This window comes from Ictidomys tridecemlineatus, chromosome 5 (assembly GCF_052094955.1).
Source record: "Ictidomys tridecemlineatus isolate mIctTri1 chromosome 5, mIctTri1.hap1, whole genome shotgun sequence".
NCBI classification, from domain to species: domain Eukaryota; kingdom Metazoa; phylum Chordata; class Mammalia; order Rodentia; family Sciuridae; genus Ictidomys; species Ictidomys tridecemlineatus.
Genome location: NC_135481.1, coordinates 29,443,419 through 29,465,792, shown reverse-complemented (window position 1 = coordinate 29,465,792; position 22,374 = coordinate 29,443,419). Strand labels below are relative to the sequence as shown.

Genomic DNA, 22,374 nt, shown 5'->3' with positions numbered 1-22,374 from the left:
CGCGCATGCCAGGGGAGCGTGCTACCGTTTGAGCCACATCCTCAGCCCAATACTTGACATTTTTGAGGGCAGCCGAAAAATTTTTTTGCCCTCAAAAATTGATAAACATAATTTGCAATTAGTATCAAAAGACTTGAAGCTGGGTCTACTTTTGGCTCAGCAAGTTATATCTAAGAGTTCTAAGGAAATAATAAGAAAGATACACAAACATTTACTTAGAGCAGTGTTTTTAACAGGGGAAAAGAAAATGAGAAAAGCTGACTGTCCATAAATCAAAGCCTGTTTAAGTAAATGCTGGCATGTCTATATGTGGAATGCTATTAAGAAAAATATAATGTAGACAAATATTTACCAGTATGAGAAGACTTTTATAATCCACCACATGAAAAAGGCAAATTATAAAGCATTTTGTTTGAAGAGACAAAAGACAGGAATTTATGTAACTGATTTTTGTCTTAGAGATATTAAGGTAATTTTATTTTTCTCCTTAAAAAATTAAGTTTTGGGGACTGGGGCTCAGTGGTAGCACACTTGCCTGGCATATGTGAGGCACTGGGTTCAATTCTCAGCACTGTGTATAAATAAATAAAATAAAGGTCTATCAACTACTAAAAATTTTTAAAAATTTTTCTTCACTGAATATACATTACTTTCACAAGAAGCTATTTTTTATAAGACAAAATTAATTTATTATATCTCTCTTTCTCATAGGAAAAGTTTTCAAGAGCTTAGAAACATACCGTAGCATCATCTGACCCTGAAGCAAAGGCGTCTCCACTGGGATAGTACCTGCAGAGAGAGTTTGGGTTGAAAGCAGTTAATCCAGAATGGTCATTACTGCCCCTTGACACCCATAAGAGTCCTCTGGGATGGCTGTTCCAGGAAGACCCTCCCATGTTGCACATCCAAAATCAGAACCTCCACCTCTAGGGACAGAGGGACATTCGTTAAAGAGACCTGAAGGGAGGCTTCTATGGCAGGTCCAGTGACCTCTAGTTTTCTTCTCTGTCAGCAGGGGACGGTGACACTGGCCTTGCAGGATGTGAATGAGGAATAAATGAAATATGTGTATTTGTATCAGGCACTGAACACAGAGCAGGTGCCCTGTAGATGTAGTTTCCCTTGATCACATACCTATTTCCCGAGAGTGGGCTCAGAGCTCAAGGATAAAAATGTGGTTATGAACAGGCACTGGAGTCAGATATACACAGCCATGTTCAGCTGTCTGTGCTGTCTTGTACTACATGTGGCTGTATCTTGCCTAGCTTTAGTTTCTTCAGCTAAAATTGAGGATAGTATCACATATTCCCTGTTGGGAAGACCGAATAAGACCCAGCGTGCAAAGAATTTCACATGGTGCCAAATAAAAAGCATTCAATAAGCAACTATTACTGCCATGTTCACTCTTCTCAATGATAGGTAGGAAAAATGGGTAGATGATGGGCTGTGGGCAGAATCAGAACAGAGGTCTCCAACCCCCACTCTGCCAGCACTCAGAGGTGTCCCCACACCTCCTGTTGCACCCTCTTTCTTGTACAAATGGCCTACATCCAACAGCTCTATAAAGGCTGGAGCAGAAGGCCTCTTAAAACAGCTTATGGAATTACCTCTCCTACCTGGGGGAGTTGAAAGTAAAGACATTTGGCAAGAGAGAGTGGGAAGCTTGACTTTGTGTGACTAACTTATACCAGTCTGAAAGCAGGGGATGGAGAACAGAAAGGCTAGATGGCATGTGCTGAGAACTGGAAGCTCTGCTCCAGTCAGTCTGTTGTCTTTGGAAGCTCATATTTTTGAAAGTACTAGAGATTCATGGAGTCTGACACACCAATATTCCAATGTCAAATTAAAATTAAAATGATATCTAGATTATACTCCATTTGGGACATCATGAGCTATGATTTCCTTCTGCTGGCAGGAAATTTAGGGTTCAAGTGTAAAATGGATTATCTGAAAGTGACGTTTGGTGTGTCTGTCTCTTTCCCTCACTGTCTCTCTCTACTATTGCTATGGTTAAATGCCAAGGGCATGCTAAGAGACCATTGACAACACTTAGTGTGACCTTAGCTTTGGAGGGACAGTATTTTGTGTTTGCCCTGGCATCCTGGACATAGCATACTGGATCAATCCCCATAAAATCTGCCTGATGAATCTCAGCATCAATTTATAGCACTCTATAAAATAAGTTAACTGGGATTGCACTCTACACAGAAGGAATGTCCACTTGATAGGTTATATTTTTTCTTTACTGTCAAGAATGAGGTCTATTTCTCTACTTATCAATATCTTTAAAAAATTTCTTAAGAATTCATAAATACTTAATGTTTGGTTGTATTTATCCCTCTGATTTCCTCAGCAGAGGAGACGGATGAATATATTGGCTGTACAATGTGGCCCCTGTCACCAGAGGACATCTAACTCAGTCCTGGGAACTAGGCAGCTTCCTGAAGAGACCTGGAGACCTAAGAGTCTGATGGACATTAGAGGAAGGGGGTTCAGGGTAGAGGGCACAACATGGGTGAGAAAATGTGCACTTTAAAACTGTACTTCATTATCATTATTTTTGAGGCTTTATCTTCCATCATGCATCTTACTCACTTCATTTGCTCTCCGTAGTGTTTCTGGATTGATTTTCCTTGATTGTCCAGGTAATTACTACGCATTTGCAAAAAGGAAGTCTCTTTCTTTTTCCTTACCCCACATTTGACAGTAGGGAGTACTGAAGTAAATAAGTATTCTTTTGTTCTTGCTTTTAAGAGGAACAAGTTTAGTGTTTTCCCACCAAGTATAAAGAACATTCTTGGGATTCTGAGTATAATGAAGACTCTTTAAATACTATCTCAGCAGTAGTGTCTTCCATACATGTCACATCCTGACCTCTCCCTTAGAATCCCATTCACAGATTCTGCAACCTACTTGACATCTTCCTTGGGTATCTATTAGGCATCTCAGACTGAACTAGTCCTGAACAGAGCTCCTAGATCCATGTGCAAAATAATCTCCTCCCTGCACTTCCTCTAGTCTTCCCTGTCTTAGGAAATGGATCACTACTTACTGCCCCTGACAAAAGATTTTTGTTCCCTAAGTTCAGGGTTCTCCCATAATGCATCCTGTGAGCGTGCAGGTATTATTTGGCTCTCTGTATGTCACCCTGGGGTGACTTGGGCTCAAGTAACCAGCACAAACATGCTGATACTCTGGATATTGCCACTGCTGTTAATAGAAACTGTCCTTCATCTCTGAGTCGTATCTTCTACCAGCATCTATGAGTGAGGGCAGCCTAACTTGTTCACTTTCAGGTAGGTAAAATCTCAGACCCTTGATAATTCTTAACATTTCTTTGTCTCCATCATGTCTTCCTTAGCTTCAACCACCATTTCTTTCTTGAATTCATACAACCTTCTAAGTGGTCATCATACTGCCATTCTTGCTCCCCTATGATCTATATAGAGTGCTCTTTTCAAGGTGAAACATGCTCCTGTTAGCTACCCCGCCCCTAAACTCTCCAGTGGTTCACCTGGCCTTTTGTTAGGTCCCTCGACATCTCATTTCTGTGTTCTTCCCCCAACTCTTCCACCTACAGCTTGGCTCTTTTATTATTCTGGCCCCGATTTCAGGGTTTCCTTCTAGCAGAGGCTTTGACTTTTTATCTAAGAAATAGCCCATCCCATCATATCTCCCTGTCTTACTTTTCTTCATATCATTTATTGATATCTCAAATTAAACTGCACTTTTATTATTTATAGTTTATCTCCTCTAGTAGAGAAAAGACCTTGCCTATGCCTATCTTATTCACCACCGGCAATCTCAGTTATGAAAATGATGTCTAGTATATTAACACTCAGTAAATATTTGCTGGATGCATGATAAATATTAATTCAATTTAGGGAGGATAGCGATTATTCCTAAAGAAATTAAATGAAAACTCTCCATGTGACCTGGAGCACTGATCATTTCTATCACCTTCAGCCTCTCTTGCTGAGTAGTCCCTCTCAGCCAAGTAAACGAAGCCTGAAGGTGGTTCCTGGGCTGGGGATAATCCAAGCCCAGGTAATGCTGACAGAACAGAGAAGTAACAGGAACACTTTGCTTACTGACCGGACACTGTTGATGTCAGATTCGTGTGTTTCAAAGGCCTGTACACATTGGCCAGAGCGCATGTCCCACACCATGGCTTTCTTGTCACATCCCTGCAAATGTAAAATTACTCAGAGTTATGGCACTGCAAGGACTGTCTATAGTCAGAGAAGGAATCCCAAGACATTTTTTTCTGAGAATAGCTACTTTTCTCAACCGATAAACCCTGAGAAAGTTAGAACTAGGTCTAGGAATAGGAAGGAGCAAGGCAGGGGGGCACCCAGCTTTCCCCTTTAGCATGTTTTCTTCTTTCACACATTTCTCAATGGAGGTGACTCTCCAGAGCCTCCTTCTCACCCTCCTTCTGGGCATTTCCTTGTCCTTCGTTTCCCCTTCTCTTTTTCCTTTTTCTGTCCACCTTCTTAAGCCCAGAGGGCAAGGCAGGCAGACGGTGGTGCATGGTGGGCTCTCTCTGCTGTGACACTAATGAGCAGATCAGCAGGGCTAAAGCTGAGCAGCAAAAGTACCAGCTCTGTCTGAGGTGCCCTTGGGCCACCTGCAGCTCAGCAGCATGCTGGGCTGGGAATTGGCAAACAGAAGCTTAGTCTTGGACTTGCCATCAATTTAGGAGAGGCACCTGCTGGGCTTCCACCTCAGCACTTGGAAAGGCACCACTCAGAGGATCATAAAATGAGACTTTTCACACCATGCTATCAGGATTCTGGGAACAATTTGATAAATTCCTGCAGAGCAATCCTGTTACCAAGCTTAACAGGTAAAACACAGACCCTCAACAGTCAAACCGAAGCAATGGCTTAAACTTGATGGCCAAGTTGCAGCTTCAACTCAGAGCAAAGGGTTCAATGAAGCAGCATAGGGGCTATCTCGGGGAGACCTGATGGGGTGCAGCACTCTGAGTGTCACTGAGATGCGGACAGTAAAATCAGGAGTGTCTTCACATCTTCAGTGGACAATAAATCAAATGGAGTCCAGTGCTCTAAAAGATAATATAATCTACAGTAATAATGATAATTTAAAAAAAAACCTGTATAGTTGAACAGTGATAAACACAGTTGTATAATCACAATGGGATAAAACCTACAGATGGTCAAATACCCATGAAGAAAACCAGGGTCCATGCCAATGACTCCCAGGGCTGAGGCATAGCAGCCTGAAGTAAAAAAACCTTATGTCTCTCAGAAGCAAAAATCATGGGACACACTGTGTGTGTCACTGTCCTCACTCACCACTGTCTTCTAAGTGAGGTGAGTCAGGACTGGGGGTCAGGTCAGCCAGCTCTGTTCTGACCTTATTCCTGGGCTGCCACAGAAATGCCTGCCCCTATTATGGGCACAATACAACCTCTTCCATCCACTGCTGGTAATGTTTTGAGGAAGGTTAGGGGGTAGTTCTATTGCATAGTATGATAAATTTATAGGTGATAATATTTGAAATCAGGTAGTGAATCCAGAAGCCAGGGAGCCCGATTCCTAGTCTAATGCTGCACTGTGTTATGTGGCCTTGTCTTTCAACTCTGAGCCCTCAAATACTCTGGTCCCTGCACCCTGGAGCGGGAGGGGTCGGTGGCCAGTAGACATGGGCTGGAAGAGTTTTCGACAGCTCTGAAGCTCTGAGCACATCTCTGTGCCACTACCTCAGTAGCCATTGCACCTGTGTGGTACCTCATCTCTAGTGCTAATACTATATGGCAGATATGCATCTTGAGTTGAATCATTTACATGGGAGAACATTCCAGAACTTTCTTTAGACTGCTGTCAGCAGCAGAACAGAAGGGGGCTTGGAGCCAGTGTTGCCATTGTGGTAGGAGCTGGGGTGGTGTAGGGAGCTGAGGACTCTTCCTGCAGCTCCTTCTATGGAAGGAGCAAGTCTAGTTCCATAAATGCATAAGAACTGCCACCACAGGCCTCCCTAATGGACAAAGGACCATAAAGATTTTCCTTGGGTCTTTACCCCAGACACAAAGGTGTTTCCGGTTTCTGAGGGGGCCAAATCCAAGCAGAGGACATCAGCCCCGTGCCCATGGAAGCTCTGCAGCAGCTGCCCGCTCTCCACATCCCATAGGGCGCATGTCCCATCACCACTGGCTGTCAGGATCTGTCAGCAGAAAAGGACAAGGGAGAGTGTTGGGGGAAGTCCATCACTTAAGCTTAAAATTCTCCAGGAGTCTGTCCAAGCAGGCTCCTTAGACAGACAGACACAGACACAGACACAGACATTCACACACCCCTTGGTGGATGTGGATGCAAGAACATAAGTCTCTCCTGTAGGAAGGTCTCTGGCAGTCACTGAGTCATAGATTTCTGGGCCTGTTTTCCTCTAAAGTCAAAATGCCAGTGGCTCTACTGTGGTACCTACAGGGCTCCACCACTGGCTGCATGTAGGAGGTGCTCTATGGAAACCTGTCAAACAGATACCACTATTGTGCAGGCCAGACACTAAAGTGATTCTCAGAGGTGCCCACAAACCACTGGGCTGCTTGCTGATCTAAGGAGTCTGGAGTGGGGCTCAAGAGCCCATATTTCTCCCACACTCTCAGTGAGGTTGTGGTTGGTCACTAAATTGTACGTAGAGCAACAAGGACCTAGGCAGCTATTTGTTAGGTGCATTCTCCTGCTGCTGCTTCTGCCAGAGCAGGATGTGGCTCTAGAAGCTCCCCAGGATCGTTGACACATGCTGGAAGACACTCATGTACACAGATTCAGTACATATTTGCTACGTGCTGATGATGTCTAGGCCCTGTGCTGGGGCATTAGGGCTTGCAGAAAGATCTTGTGATGGTGTCTGTTTTCCCAGAACTTGATTTAACAAGACTGGCAGTGAGAATGGAACCAACATAATTCCCTTTTCTGTGTTAACTCCAGGACCAGATATTCTTTTGTTACTATGCTAGACAAAACTGAGACCATGTAAAAGGACCTGGATGCTTGCTCTAGGAATACCTGCCCCTGGAAGAAAAGACTGTGAACCAAACAGACTTCCTTATTAAGACTAACCATGTGCTCATCAAGACTCCAAGACCTTCACTGTGCTCACCAGTCCATAGCTATAATGTCATAAATTAGTTTCCCATCTGTCTTGCAAGGCTCATCTTATAATCACTCAGCCTGGACCCTGAAACATGGGGAGAACCCTCCCCTGATGACCCCATTTGACATACAACAGATGTGATGGAGCTGAAGTGCTCCCTAACTGCAGGGGTCTAATAAACTCAGCTCTGCTTGACAACATGTTTCCCTGATGGTTGCCTGGGGGCTGACATCATCACCAGACAATGCAATGATCACTGGAGTCCATGTGAGAAGTACTGAGATGCAGGCAGTACCTGAAGAGCCCTGACCCAGGGACAATGTCTGAGGTGGCCTTGTAGGAGTGAGAGCTGGCCAGACCAAGAGAATGGGAGGGAAGGGTGACCCAGGAGGCCTAGGTTCCGCTCTGAACGAAGGTGAGCTGCACCAGACTGAGGACCTCAGACTGCAGGCAAGTAGCTGTGGAAGCTCCTAGCAGAACAGCAAGAGAAAGGCACCTTCCAGGAAGTCTGATGGAGGCCAGTGCAGCCACCCAAGCGGCCTCTGTGCAGCAGCCAAGCACAGAGGATGGCCTGGAGTGCAGAGGAGCCCTGGTGCCAGGGAAAGGCTTGGGTGGAGGTGGAGTTCTGGTTGTCACCACTGCCAGTGCATGGGAAGCTTGGGCTGTGGCTGAGCACAGCCTCCTGGGGTTGGGAGAGAGCTGGTAGGGACTCAGGGCTCATGGCCCACTTAGGTCCTGCTGGTTGCATCACAGAGCCCTGGAGCCCTCTTTGTACGCAGCAGAAGAGAAGATCCACCACGGTTAAGTCCTGAGAACAGAGCCTCCTACTCCTCACCTCTGGCTGCCCCACAGGGTCTAGGTGAGGTGTGGATGGCTACTGAGGATTGAGGGAAGGACACAGGGACTGTGCCTCCAGGGCTGTCAGATCTGATGCACTCACTGTTCCCATCCCTCTGCCAATTTCCAGGACTGGTGAGTTCTCCCTCCTCTCCTCTCCTTCCCCTTTCTCTTGTCCCTTCTTATATGTTAGATCTATCATTTAAGTGTTTTTTTTTTTTTTTCCTGTAGGGATAGGACAGATTACAAGGAGGGGAATCTGTTCCCACCCTGGCCTGCACTGTATTGGCCTAGGTTTCCTGATGGACAGTCTGGGGAGGCCAGGATCTCCCTGAAGCCAGGAGAGGATACTCTGAGGTTCCTCCCTGGAGCAAGAGCTAGGCACGTGTCCCCCAGCTCACTTACCTCCTGGGCAAAGCCGCTGAGGCCCCACTCAGGGACAGCACTCAAATTCAGGGGATCTCCAAGGCTGCAAAGCCCCTGCACCTGTGCTCAGGGCTGCCTCTGGCCCTGGTGTCCCTTGGGAGGCTTGTGCACATTCAACAAGATGACTTAGGTTGGTAAACGTAGCTTGTGAACCCTTAGACTGAACAAAATATTTTTTTCTTTTTAAAATTTCCACCTTTAGTACCAGGGATTGAAACCAGGGCCCCATGCATACTAAGCAAGTGCTCTACCACTGAGCTACATCTCCAAAATTTGAAATAAATCTTAATTTGGGTACCAGTGTTTTGGAATGTGCTCTTCAGTCTCTCCTGGCCACACCCACTAGTGGATGTTCCAGCCCTTTCCTGTCCTAACACTTGCAAAGGGTCAATAACATGACTTTTTATGGGACACTAGTTCCAAATAATCTGCTTTAAATGATTAGCCCAGTCTAGCTCTTTGAGAGATTTTTATACCATACTCTTTCACCAAAGAAATAGTTTTTAAACATCCAAAGTAAATTCTTAATATGGATTTTTTTGTTTTAATTTTTTGCGATTTTCAATATAATGTAAATAAAAATAAACTTTAAAAAATTCCAAATATTTATTCAGACAAATGCTCTATACTGAATCCTAAGCTCACTGTCACTCGTTTGTTTTGGAATGCAGAGTCATAGCAGCCACTTCAGTTTTTGTTTATCATCCTAGATCCTAGAGATGGAAGAAACCTTAAGTTCAGTGGTGCCAAACCATGAAGTGCATCTGAATCACCCATAATGCTTTGTGTAATATTACTGAAACAATATTGGGTAATACTTATTGATATTTACCAGGAACCATGTTATTTTATATAAATTATCTCACTTAAATCTTCAGAAAATCTTAGGTGGGAAGAATTTACTATCATCTTTACCTGTAGTGAGAAAAACAAATGACACAGAAGTAAAAGCCTTACCTAGCATCACTATCTAGAACACCAGGGAGCCAAACCTAGCCCCTGCATTGCCCCCTGGGCTTGCCCCCTAGAGGAAGGCAGCAGGGACTTCCCTCCATCTCCACTAGCTGCAGGATGACACAGGTGTCCCCTTAGCTCCTACTGCCAGCATCTGTGGCAACAGAGTGAGAGGATGGGTATTCACCAGAGGGACCTCAGACGGCTTCAACCCATTGATCTTGAATCCCTCAGAGCCTCTCTTTATCCAGACTAAATGTCCTGTGTTGCTTTGGCTGACCGTCAGGCTCAAGGACATTTAGCTATGGCGATTGCTGGTTGCAATGCCCCCTACTGCGCAGGTCTGTGAGACTCAAACAACAGGTGCTCGCATTGCCCATTGGTGGCACCCCAAGTGTGGACATTCCTTCCACCAGTGACTGAATAGTTACAGATACCTGGACTCCCTACCTCCAGCCTCGCCTCTCTCCTGGCATCAACCAGCTAAAGCCAGAGCAACAACCCAAATCTGACTCACACCTACAATGGTTCCTTCTATAGGGCCCTCCCTGGGCTCTGCCACTGCCAACCTCTAGGGCTGCTTTCTTCCCATGGGTTCCCTCACACACTGTGGCAGCCTGAGGTGGCAGCCATCCCTTCTCACAGGCAGGGCACGTATGTGATGCCCTCTGGCTCTGAGCTCCCCAGCTTCCCCCACTGTCCAATCATTATTGATTCTTTTGCAGGTCCCTAAGGGTGAGACTGAGCTTTCTGCCCCAGAGTCAGGTGGTATCTGTCAACAGGGGGTAGGCACATAGGCAGGATTGCTGGGTAAGTGTTAATAAACAAACTATGGGAGGCTTTTTACAACTTGCTAAGGAAAATAGTGAAGTGTTAGGGTTGTATTGCTTTTGCTGTGGTTTATTGAACGTAGGACACAAATTTAATATCAGAAGCATTTTGATTTTGCAGTTGTTAAAACAGGAATGTAAAGTATGGATATGAGAAGTGTGAGAAGCACCACCTCAAAGCTCAGCTAAGTTTTTCACAAGTAAGTGCCCTAAAAACTCCATTCAGACCAGGAGACAGCAAGTCCCACTGCCCCAGAAGATTCCCTGCCCACTTACCTGCATGTCAGAGTTGGTGAAGCTGCAGGCCGACAGGTAGTTGGTATGCATAGCTACAGACTTCTTTTTGGCAGCCATGTTCTCATTTTTGTCAAATGTCAATGGGTACACAGAGCACTTATTATCCAAACCACTAGCAAGAGGGAAACAAGCATCAGGGTGAACGCAGATGAACAGGACATGTGTACTGACTTATTTGTATACACTTGCACAACCTTTTCCTTAGCAGGAAACTTACACTGTAACCTTCCCCCCCAACTTTTACTTTGAAGATTTCAAACCTGCAGTAAAACTGAAACAAAACAAAAAACCTTATATCAGATTCCTTCACCTACATTCATTAAGTAATATTTTGTCACGTTTGTGGGAGCAAATTCTGAACCCTGTGAATGCAAACTGCAGACATGACATTTTATTTCTAAATACTTCAATTTGCAAATTCACATCTCCTAAAAATTATAATGTTCTCCTATATATCTACTACATCTTTATCATATCTGAAAAAATTAACAAAAATTTCATAACATTATGTAATAAGTCATCCATATTCAATTTTCCTCAGTTGTCCTCAGGATCCAGAATCCAATGAAGGTTCATATCTTACATTCAGTTGTTACAATTGTTTAAGATCTTTTAATCTAGAACATACTACCTTTATATTTTTCTCATGACAGGAGATCTTAGGTCAACTATTTTATAGGAGGTCACACATTCTGGATTTGTCACATTGGTTACTCAAGCACAGGTTGAGAGTCCCTTAGCCAAAATGCTTAGGACCAGAAGTGTTTCAAAATTTAACTTTTGAAAAATCTGCATATTTCAAAAATTCTGGGGAGGGGACCCAGGTCTAAACATCAAGGTCTCTGTTTTATATATACCTTACACACATAGCCTGAAGGTACCTATGTGTAGACTGTGACCTGAAATAACAATAGTGAACCTATGTGTAGACTGTGACCTGAAATAACAATAGTAACAGATCACAACACAAGGTGAAAAAAGTCTACAGGTGTACAGTAACACTGGGAGAGGAGATTCCTCCTTCCAGAAACATACCAGCCAACAGAGGTAGAATTTTCTACTTGTAGTATCATGTTTCAGATTTTGGGGTACAGTGGACTTCATTTCCAGATTAGGGAAATTCAACCTGTATAATATTTTTTGGCAATAATAATGTAAAGGTGATGTTGGGTACTTCTCTCTTGTTGCCTCACTTCAAAAATCTTGTGATACCTGTTGTTCTAAGATTGGTGATGCTTACTTTGACTACTTGGTGAAGGTGGGCCTCCACCTTTCTCTGCAAGGTAAAGGTCGTTAGTTGATCACAAGTAATAATCTGTGGTGTGATATTTTGAGACCATGAAAATATCCTCTTCCCCCAAAGCCTTTCATACAATGGCTCAGTGTGATCAGCCTTGCTTGAATCAAATATTACTGTAGGGATGCAAAATGGTGACCTTCTGATTTGATAATGCCTTTTGCATTTATCAGCTGGTTTGTTTCTGGAAGGAAGAATTGCCTCCCCAGTGTCACTGAGCACCTACAGACTTCTTTTCTCCTTGTGTTGTGATTCATTACTATTGTTATTTCATTTAAATAATTATTTCAAGTCGTCCCAAATTTGGAGTCAAGTCAGCTTATTTTTTTTTTTTTTAAATGAGCCTCAATTGGTCCTTGAATGTTTCCTCCCTTCCTCTTCCTTCTCTCCTACTCTTCTTTCCTGTGCTAGGGATTGAAACTATGGGATGTTAAAACACATGCTCTACTACTGAGTTACATTCCCAGATTTTTCCTACTTTCTGGAACAGGAAAATATCCCAGGTTTATTATTTTTCTGCCCCAGACCTAACATCAGCTTTTAACCAAGGATCCCTGTTTCCCTTCGGTAGGGAATAAGCATGGGGTCACTCTTTCTGAGGCTCTGGGGAAGCTCAGGGAACCCTCTACCTTTTTAGAGATGGAGGTGTATGCTTTGGTGGTTTATTATTAGCAATCTGCTCTGGCAAGCTTGTTCACAGATGGTGTGGTTGAGAATGATTTGCAGTAGGCTGTGGTGATGAGCAAGTGCGCCATGGGGCAATGTTCTTACCTGAACCTTCAGTTGGGGACGTGTCTTCCCCAGCCTGGAGTCTCACAATAATTTCTCTGTAGCTTTGTTGGAACACTTAATACTTAAGGTTATTTGCATCGCTAAGAGAAGCAGAGTTTTGCAGAGTGATGTACTTGGTATTGAATCTCTGCTTTAATACCCAACTAATTTTGTGATCTTGGTTGTTTTATAGAACATGGCATGGGGTGGACTTGTGAGGATGACATGGTCAGGGAATATTATGTTAGATTTACCACCAGAAACTTTACCACAGTTGCTCATGGTAGTTCTAGGCAAGGTCTGGGGGAGGGGGAGACAGTACTTTTGCCTACACTGAGGATTCAGTATTTCCCAGTTTAGTCTATTGTTCTCCCATCCATCTCCAATTAAAAAAAAAAAAAAAACAACACACAAATATGCACACTTTCTTCTGTTTCCCTTCTCTGAGAGATCGGCGAGGCAGCCGGTATAGGTACTGACCATCCCCATTGGCCAGGGCCAGAGAATCAGATGACTCAGATTAGGGCACCTGTGAGCCCTCTCTGAACTGTTTCTGCACCAGTGTAAGGCACCAGGAAGCTAAGTACCAGGGCCTTTCACAATCCTTCCCTCCTGTCCCCTTGCCCTCATCAAAATCCTTTCACTGGGTTCCACTTAGTGAGGGTCATAATAATAGCCTACAGCTTCACTTTTAAAACTATTATTGAAGACACTGTTCATTCTATTATTATCTGCATTGTAAGTTACAAAAGAATCTACCCAATATATTATTTACCCAGTATATTCTTTCTAAAATTTAGACTTGCTACCTAATATTTCAATATCAAATACTAAAGAATTATGTGGCCCATACAACTTTAGGCATTTGCCAAAATACACACCCAGCTACAAACATTACTCTAGGATTTTTAAACTATATTTATTATACCTACTAAGTGGTGAAGAACTGACCTGACCTAAGAGAATTTTTTCCTGGGAGGTGATGTCTGGGTCCCTGGAATGTCCTGCCCGGTAAATGTCTTTGTTTGCCTGAGGGGCTTTGGCTATTAAGCAATCTCATAGGTGATTTATGATGAGAGCTTTGGGATATGTCAGTTCCAACTCCAAGAGGAACTGCAGACTGAAGGTATGAGCTGGAGACTCATGCAGGCAATATGTCATCAAGCTCCAATAACTTGGGACACAGAAGGCCTAAGTGAACTGCACCAGCTGGGGATCTTCTGTGGATACTACCACACTGTGGCCAAGAGGAGAAAACGGCACCACCTCCTGGGGAGAGGATGATTGGAAGCTCACCATTCCCAGACTCTACCCTACGCCCTGTCCCTTTGGATGGTCTGGTTTCTACCCTGCTGTGATAAAGCTAAGACAGGAAGTACAGTGCCTTCCAGCCTGAGGGTGGTTGTGGGGACCTCTGAATTTGTGGTTGGCACCTGCAGTGAGGACAGCCTTGTGGGGACTGTGCCTCCTAACTGTACAGCCAACAGAACTCCTCTGCACCAACCTTATAATTGTGGCTGCTTCTCTCTCCCTCTAAATGTGGCACGTATTTGGCACATATATATGTCTATTTTTGTAGCCACATCATATTCTTTTAGAAAGAAAATGGGATGAATTTTACATAAATGGGCACCCAGCTATAATTAACATGACATACTTTTGTTAATTAAAAAGTTAGAAAATATGAAATACTTGTGTATGAGCTCTAGGGACACATGTGGTCTTGGCACTTGGAAGGAAAGAGTGAGAAGATGTCCCCAGGACAGCTGCACAAAGGGAGCGGACACCGGTGAAGATGGTTGGTATGACTCTGGCTGGGTGACAAAAGTTTTTCTAGGGGCCCTGAGTTTTCCTTTTTAAAATGCCTTTTTTTTTTCTGATTATAAAAATAACATATGCTTATTAAAAAAAAAACCCTAAAAGTAGAAAATATTATCAAGAAGAGAAAAATTTCCCATAGTCTCATCATCCAGAATGAACTACTATCACAATGGCTACAGTTCATCCCAGTCTTTACTTTGTCTCTTTTTTCAAACATGGCTGAGACACTAGAGAAGTATTTTGAATGGTCCCAGAATTGTTTAACACAGGACAGGAAATTATGAATGTTTCAATTCTAGCCATGTAAAACTGAGCTTTAGGAGAGAGAGAGAATAAGGCACAATTTTCCTAGTAACCTTGATATTCTTTTCACACACTGTAATTGAGAACTTCTATTTTTATTGCTGTATAATATTTCAATCAATTCATATACCATAATTCACTCATTTTTGATGAATATATTGTTTCCTTTCTTTTTTATCTATTTTAAAAATGAAAAATAAATGTCATTTTTTGCATGGCTTTTGTACATTTGGGGTCATTCTTTTCAGATGAATTACTAAATGTAGTCACTAGAGCAAAGCTTACAAATTTTTCAAGGCATTTGAAATATACCACCAACCTGCTTTCCAAAATGTTTGCACCAATTCACAGTCCCACCAACAGCAGTTGAGAGGACAGGGGACAGGTGTGGACTTACTTTTGTCAATGTGCAGTGAGAATCATAATGAAAGAGAGTTTTGTGGGTTCTTCTTTGATAAAGTTCAGGGAAAGATTTAACCCATCGTTAACAAGTAGTAATAAAATTTATAAATTCTCATTTGTTTGCTTGTTTTTGCCAATAGAACAGTATTTTGTGACTAACTGGAAATCTGAAAAGCTTACCCGCAAGCTATGGCACATCCCGATGGGGCGTAAGCACATGCCATCACCCACGTGCAGGGCATAGTGACCGCGTGCTCCTGAAACACAGCATGTACCGTTCCAGAGTGAGCAACAGGCACTTCTACACAGGTCTTAACATTTAACTTTTACAAAAGAGTTCCCCCTGAGTCACCTCATAGTCTCAAAGGGGAGAGCTGTAGGACAAAGGTGGGCTTGGGACTGATGAAGGGTCTCAGCCTCCCATCATCAACCAAACTATGTCCTATATTCTAAAGTAAAAAAATCTCAACTAGCAAAAAATATTAATAGGTTTACTTCTAAGTATTGATTAATATTTTAATATTTTACACTTTTTTTTTTTGGTACCAGGAATTGAACGCAGGGATTGCTTAACTACTTAACAACATTCCCAGAACTTAGAACTTTGTTTTTTATTTTGAGACAGGGTCTTAGGGCCTTTTTAAGTGGTGGAGACTGGCTTGGAACTTGTGATCCTTCTGACTCAAATCTCTAAATAGATGGGATTACAGGTATATATCTGCATGCCTGGTAATATTTTATTTTTATTTTTATTCATTATTTTGGTGGTGCTGGCAATTGAACCTAGGATGTTGTGCATGTGAAGCAAGCATTCTACCAACTGAGCTATATCCCCAGACCAATATTTTACTTCTTAATGTTACATTCCCTTTGTTCTTCTGCTTGACTACTGGGGTTCCTTTTCTTTGAATCTGAATATGTATCTGCATCTCCTTTCAGGTAAGTATTTTACCTTATTGATTCTGATTTCCATTTTCCATGTAGAAGTTTGCTTACTGGTGAGTAAGCATAAGTCTCTGCTCACTATAGGTCCTGAAACCATTTCTGGAGAAGGGGTACATGCATGGGGGTGACAGGAGGAGGAGGGTGACCTTGGGTTGTGTGCATGGATCACAGAGAACCTGTAAATGGAAGTATTAAGAACTAAGCAGACGGGGCTGGGTTTGTGGTTCAGTGGTAAAGCACTTGCCTAGCATGTGTGAGACCCTGGATTCAAATCTCAGTACAGTATATAAATAAAATAAAAGTCCATTTATAACTAAAATAAATATATATTTTTAAAAAAATAACTAAGCAGAACATCCCTGGCTTCTGCCTGGTGGCCCAGTCACTATGTCCTCCTGCATGCAGATAAGCAAACAATAAAAATCATATCTCTTGGACACTTGCGTCATGATCTTAATTCCAAGGAGCACAGGATATTGGTCCTGGTTTTGACAGTAACAACATATGCAACCCCATGTGGAATGGACATTTTTCCTGCTTGTCCCGCATTGTCCACCAATGAAGCGAGAGATGGGACTAGATGATTCCCAATGGACATTAGAGGCCAGGTGTTCTTTTCTGTTGTGAATCTCCATGTTTCCGTGGGGAAACACAGGCTCCAATACTGCCTGCCAAAATCCTGTTGTCACTCACAGTCTTTCAGCCTTTCAGATGCTAAGAATAACCCACACCCTCCAATGAGCAGAGCTGAAGTGGCTGCTCTCAGCACAGGGCCAGGGCCCTTTTGCTTACCAGTAATGGCTATGTTCTCTAAGCAGCCACACAGCATCCCTGAAGCTCCCAGAAATCAGCCCGTGCCCTATGCCTAAGGTGCAAATAGAAATGATTGCACCCCATAGTGCAGAAGATACTGAGGGATGCCAGGAGAGGCTGTGGCTTGCAAGGAGGTGATGTGTAAGAAAGGCCTATTTAGATTGCTCTTTTTATTATTCTCCAGGAGCCTGACCATTAAGGACTCTGTTCTACAGTGGAAGAGGGTGGACAGGTTGGCCTCCTTCAGTGCATGGTGTCCCTGCACATCCTCTACAAAATGGTTCTGGTCCCTCACTGGACTAGATCATGTAACAGCTACTTACCATGACATTTACTAACACAATCAATGATGGGGAACATGGATGCTATTCAGCTGCCGCTGTATCAGGAGGTATGTGTCTCCTTTTCTTATATGGCTAAGAGGAAGATCTCCTTTCCAAATAAATATTGGAACCCATATTTAATACACAGTTCTCCTATTGCAAACGCTGTATGATACAGGTATGCAAATGCCTAGCTTAGAGCTCAGCCTATATGTTATGTTAAGTCTAAATCTAGATCTAATTTTAGGCATGTGTGCCCAGACCAGACTCCACAGTATCACATGATGGTTCAGTTCAGTCCCACAGCAGCCTCAGCTTTCCACCTGTTCATTTCCACTGATGTGGAGTCTGGCCCAAGGTACAAGGGGAAGAAATGACGGAGGATTTTGGTACTTCCCATCATTACTTGGAAGAGAAATAGTAAAATGCAGTGGGACATGTGAATGTAACAGCTTTCTGTGCTATGCCCTTTCCCACTTTAGCATTAGTTCCCTCTATAGTAACTACATGTTCTTCTCAGGGTGAGGGAGTTCTTGAGAGAGGAACAAATGCTGCTCTGGGCTGGCTGAGCTGCTCAAATGTGGCTGGGCTCTCCCTGGGCTTTCCCGTCTAGAGGCTGAGTGGTCACTCGCAGTGGGGCCCTGGTGGAGGATCAGGATAGAGCACCTTCAAACCAGGCAGGATACTGAGATTCCCTGATGTGCCTGGGAAGGAGGCCTCACCTTGTTGGTGGTGAAGGAGTCCCACACGATCACCTTCCCATCCTGGAGGGAGAAGAGAAAACAGTTCAGGGGCTGGCAACAAGTTCTCTCAGGTAATTGCTGAGAAGTCAGTGTCAAGCTGCGTCTAGCAGGACAGTGAAGTGGAAAGCTGGTGCAAGTACCTGGTAATCGAGACCCGCCAACCTACTCATGAAAAAAATGGAGGTGGGGAGGGGCTGAACTTCCCAGGCTGGCGAAAGGCCCAGTTTGAAACCCTACATTCTCTGAATCAACATGAGTACACAAAGCAAGGCTCAGATGCTTCTTCTATACTGCTGATCAACCTGCACAAGCTGTTGGTACACTGCTATCATCCCCCCTATTCTAAATGTCCAAAAGTTAGACAGGGGAGTAAAAATTTTAAATTACCTTTAGGTGCCTGACAGGTAAACAATAAATCTCTACATTATCTCCAATACCTCATCCCCTCTCCCATTTCCTTGAAGTCCATGTTCCCTGCAGTCCACTTCTCCAGGTGCCCAAGGACAGCAGAGCTCCCCACTCTTGAGATTTCACACCCAGAACAATGTGCAATATGCTCCTATAACAACGGGGAGCCCTTTGGGCAGTTGTTCAGTGAACAAAGAGCACCCCCTGTCAGGGGAGCTGTGGGCTATTGATTTCACAAACAATATGGTTACTTTCCTTGTGACTGCTGGTACTCATGCTGGGGGTGTAGGGCATGACCACCTTGCCGTCTATTTGTAGTATAAACCCACTGGAGGTGAATCTATGAGTCCTGCTCCCTACAAGCATCTACCTGCCCAGATCATGGCGGATAGTGGAAGAGGGTGGACAAGTTGGCCTCCTTCAGTGCATGGTGTCCCTGCACATCCTCAGGGATGGTAAATCTGCACTCTCTGTGGCAGGCTCAATTTTTGAATCACTCAAGCATTTGGAGCCAAATCTGCTGAATGAGCTTGAGGGAAATCAGAAGAAAACGCCACCTACAGGCAGAAGCAAGGTCTGATTTCTAAAGGGATGCAGCTTCTTGCTTCACATGATCTGATAGAAAATTTCTGGATTAAGGTGTGTGGCTGAGGAACCTTGAAGCTAAGTCAAAGTTGGTCATTTGGGGCCTTTCAGGATCCCTAAGTGCAGTGATTCTTCTGGTCTGAATTCTGACTAAATGGCCAAACACAAAGTGTGGGTAGCTCAGCTAAGCCTTTGGTGCTTCAGTCCTCCATGCCTAGAGCCTCCACAGACGGTTGTGGGGGAGAGTACTGATGTCACCTCACTTCCCATGTCCATGGCTTCCTCCTCCTCCCAGCCCACTGGTCTCCCTGTATACTCTGGAATTTCATTAAACTAAATGTGGTCCCCTCCATGAGCATAGATTTATATACCAGGGGCCTACATGCCTGGAGAGATTGTGCCTTCCACCACAAACCCTAATCCTACCCCATCAGGGTGACTAATCTCCTGCCTTTTAAGGGAGAAGGTTGCTAATGAGTCAGTCTGTTGCAGAGCTTTCCTGTATTTTCCAGTTTCCTCCCCACACCCACACGCACCTCCTCCTACCTCTCTGCAGCAGAGGAGGATGTGTGGGCCTGTGCTATTGTGACCCTGGCCTTCCCACCTGCAATAGGTGGTGCATGAGTGATAGAAAAGCTGGTATTCCATATGCTTGTAAGGATTTAAAAATCCAAAGAGCTAGCTAGGTAGCACCATGTACATCTGGATAATCACTTTGTGAAAATAAACATTTGAGAAAAAAGAAAGGTTAGAAAGAAATGATGCAAAATAATAATAACAGTTGGGACAAGGCAGTGGGAAGAAAGCCTTTTTGTTCTATTTTTCAGGGTTTCTTTAATATGCCTAAGTGATAAATTTATTATGGACAAAAATACAAAGCAGGTAAATATGACATGTTAGGTTTGTAGATAACATATGGTAATAACTGTCCTATCCAATTTTAGGCTGACATAAATGTTATAGCTTGTGGATAATCTAGGATATGTAATTTTTATAGTTAGAAGTTGTTAAGAAAAAATAAATCTTCTTTTAAAAAAGCTGAGCAAAATCCAGGGGTGACAGAAAACCTACACTGACCATAAAAATCTGATTTATGGAATATCTTATTGAACTTCAGTTTACAGTTTAATGTGTAATACATACAACATAAAAACGGATTAAAAAAAAAAAAAGATGTAAAGGTTACTAAACTGTGGGAGCCAGCCTCCAAGCTCCTTTCCATCATCCCAGGTGATCATGTTCACACTCCCTAACAGAATCCCCTTGTCATATCAGGCCTGTTCTGTGTGAACCACAGAATACATTATAGGGATGGAATGTCATCCTAAGGCTAGGTCATAAAAGAGAGCATGGCTCTGCCCCTGTTTCCCTCTCCTGGGTCACTTGTTCTGGAACAGACTATCTATGTTTTGAGTAGAACTACAGATAGGTTCACATGGGAAGGAATGGAGGCCTCTGGCCAACAGCCAGCCATGTGAGCAATGCATCTTGGAAGTGAGTCTGCACCTCAGTTAAGGGGTCAGCTAACTGCAGCCTCATCAATGTCTTCACAGCAACCTTGTGAGAGGCCCTAACCAGAATCAACACCTGGGTGCTTGATTCTTAGAAACTGTAATAATAAATATCTGCTGTTAAAACAGCTGCTAAATCTTGAGGTAATTAGTTATGAAGAAATATATTATAAATTGATAAGTTGTAAAATAAAATATGTAAACTACAAAAAATAAAAATGATAAAAACAATAATTTCCAAACACATATCTTTAATTTATTAAGATATAAGAATTGACAAACTCTTAAAATTAAAGAAAGTATTGGTGGAATCTCAATCACTTATGTCCTTGATTCGGGGGTGAAAAAGACTTTAAAAATTGCATTTGAACAATTTGTAACATGTTCAGATAGAAATAATGTTAAATGGCTCATGAAAGAAGTCAAATACAATCTACAATGTTCCAACTATTACCAATTTCAAATCTACCCAAACTAGTGAAGTTCTATAGTGTGCAAGAGAATTCTTTCTGCTAAATCATGTCCTTTGGAGAATAAGCCCCCCATAAAGAACAGAAGATGGCTTTTGAAAAGGACAGCTCTGCTTTCTCTTAGCTACAAAAGCAGAAGGTTGCTCAGGTCACTCACCAGGTGCAACGTACCTGTGAGGAGCTCACGATCCTCCTCTTATCTTTGCACCAGTCCATGCAGAGAACTTTGTTCCCATGGCCTTTGAGGGTCCTTCTGGTCTTCATGACAAACTGGCCCAGGGCCTCCACCCGCTCTGCCACCTGGTGCACTGGAATGACAATGCCAAATCAATCTTAAGCCCCGAGCTAACTCAGCGATGACACTGGCTTTGCGAGGGTGAGGATGCTGTGCATCATCTGTGTCACAGCTTGATTGTCCTATTCTACACATTACATTATGCCTTTGCAATACTCCCTTCTAAGGTCAGTAGTGGGTACAGATAATACAGTCATGCTCTCTTTGTGTTTAAGGTTTTCCAAAGTACTTCAAATAGGTGCATATTGAGGGATTAACAAGACGCCATATTTGTAGAGCACTCTATAGAATCCTCCCACTTAAGGGAGAGGTGGGCAGGCAGGCAGTGGAGACTGCTATCCCTATTTAACAGGCAAGGAGGTGGAGGCTCACAGAGACTCTTTGAATCATACAAGTTCATAGGACTCACTGGTAGCCAGATGGGGACTTCTGGTCATTTAATTATCACTTTATACTCACAAGGAAAGCTGACCATATAAAAATTGTCCCATTAGGGCCATCCTATGCACCTTGCTGCCTGACAGAGGCACCATGTCTAACTGATCTTCGTATCTAGCACAGGCTTGGCACATGGTAGGTGCTGCAGCAAGAATGAAGGAAAGGACCACCAAGCAAGCTGTCAGCAGAAGGCACACCTGTGAGTTTACTGCAAATCTTAGAGTCCTCAGAGAGAACAATGTGATAGCGTAAAAGTCTGAACACATCCTCTCCCTATGATACCACCTACACCAGGGACGAAGCTCCCAACGTCAGCTTCCCACGGCCTTGGACCACATCCTGACACCCAGGGAGAGCTTTCTAGGGCTTAGAGAGAGGCTATGACTGATGAGTCTAAGAGAGAGACAAGTTCACAGGGGCAGAAGAATCACAGGGGCCAGCAAGCCCAGGCCCTTCATCACACAGGTGAGGAAACTGAGATCTGCAGGGAGCATGGGTTCTCCTGCCATGGACAGCAGTCGAGGGTACCCCTTCCTTTTGGGTCAGTGAGAAGTCAGTCTTCTATCCCCACCTTCTCCTCTTAACCCTCTTGGTAGGCCTTTCTGCAGACAAGTGGGGAGGGAAGGGTAATCTACTGGTGGACAGCCTAGGAGGGGCACAGTTCCTTACAGACAGAGCAAGGAGTGATGAGAGGCAGGGAGGTTGACCTGTTCCCCCTGGGAGTGTGGGAGGTTGATGGGAAAGGGCAGGGAGCAACCTGCCATTGGAAACCAGTGACAGGGC

The 22,374-nt window shown here is 43.6% G+C and overlaps 1 protein-coding gene across 3 annotated transcripts in view; it reads right to left on the bottom strand.

The window, feature by feature from the left end:
- Positions 1–22,374, bottom strand: part of Gnb5 (G protein subunit beta 5) — a 49,141-nt gene that overhangs the window by 6,635 nt on the left and 20,132 nt on the right. For all 3 annotated transcript variants that reach the window (XM_078049601.1, XM_078049603.1, XM_078049602.1), the window contains 7 exons: positions 21,030–21,166; positions 17,864–17,905; positions 15,241–15,317; positions 10,446–10,578; positions 6,046–6,189; positions 4,096–4,187; positions 741–789 (listed from right to left, as the gene is read on the bottom strand). In XM_078049601.1, coding sequence (XP_077905727.1) covers positions 741–789; positions 4,096–4,187; positions 6,046–6,189; positions 10,446–10,578; positions 15,241–15,317; positions 17,864–17,905; positions 21,030–21,166 — 674 coding nt within the window. The remainder of the gene's footprint in view (positions 1–740; positions 790–4,095; positions 4,188–6,045; positions 6,190–10,445; positions 10,579–15,240; positions 15,318–17,863; positions 17,906–21,029; positions 21,167–22,374) is intronic.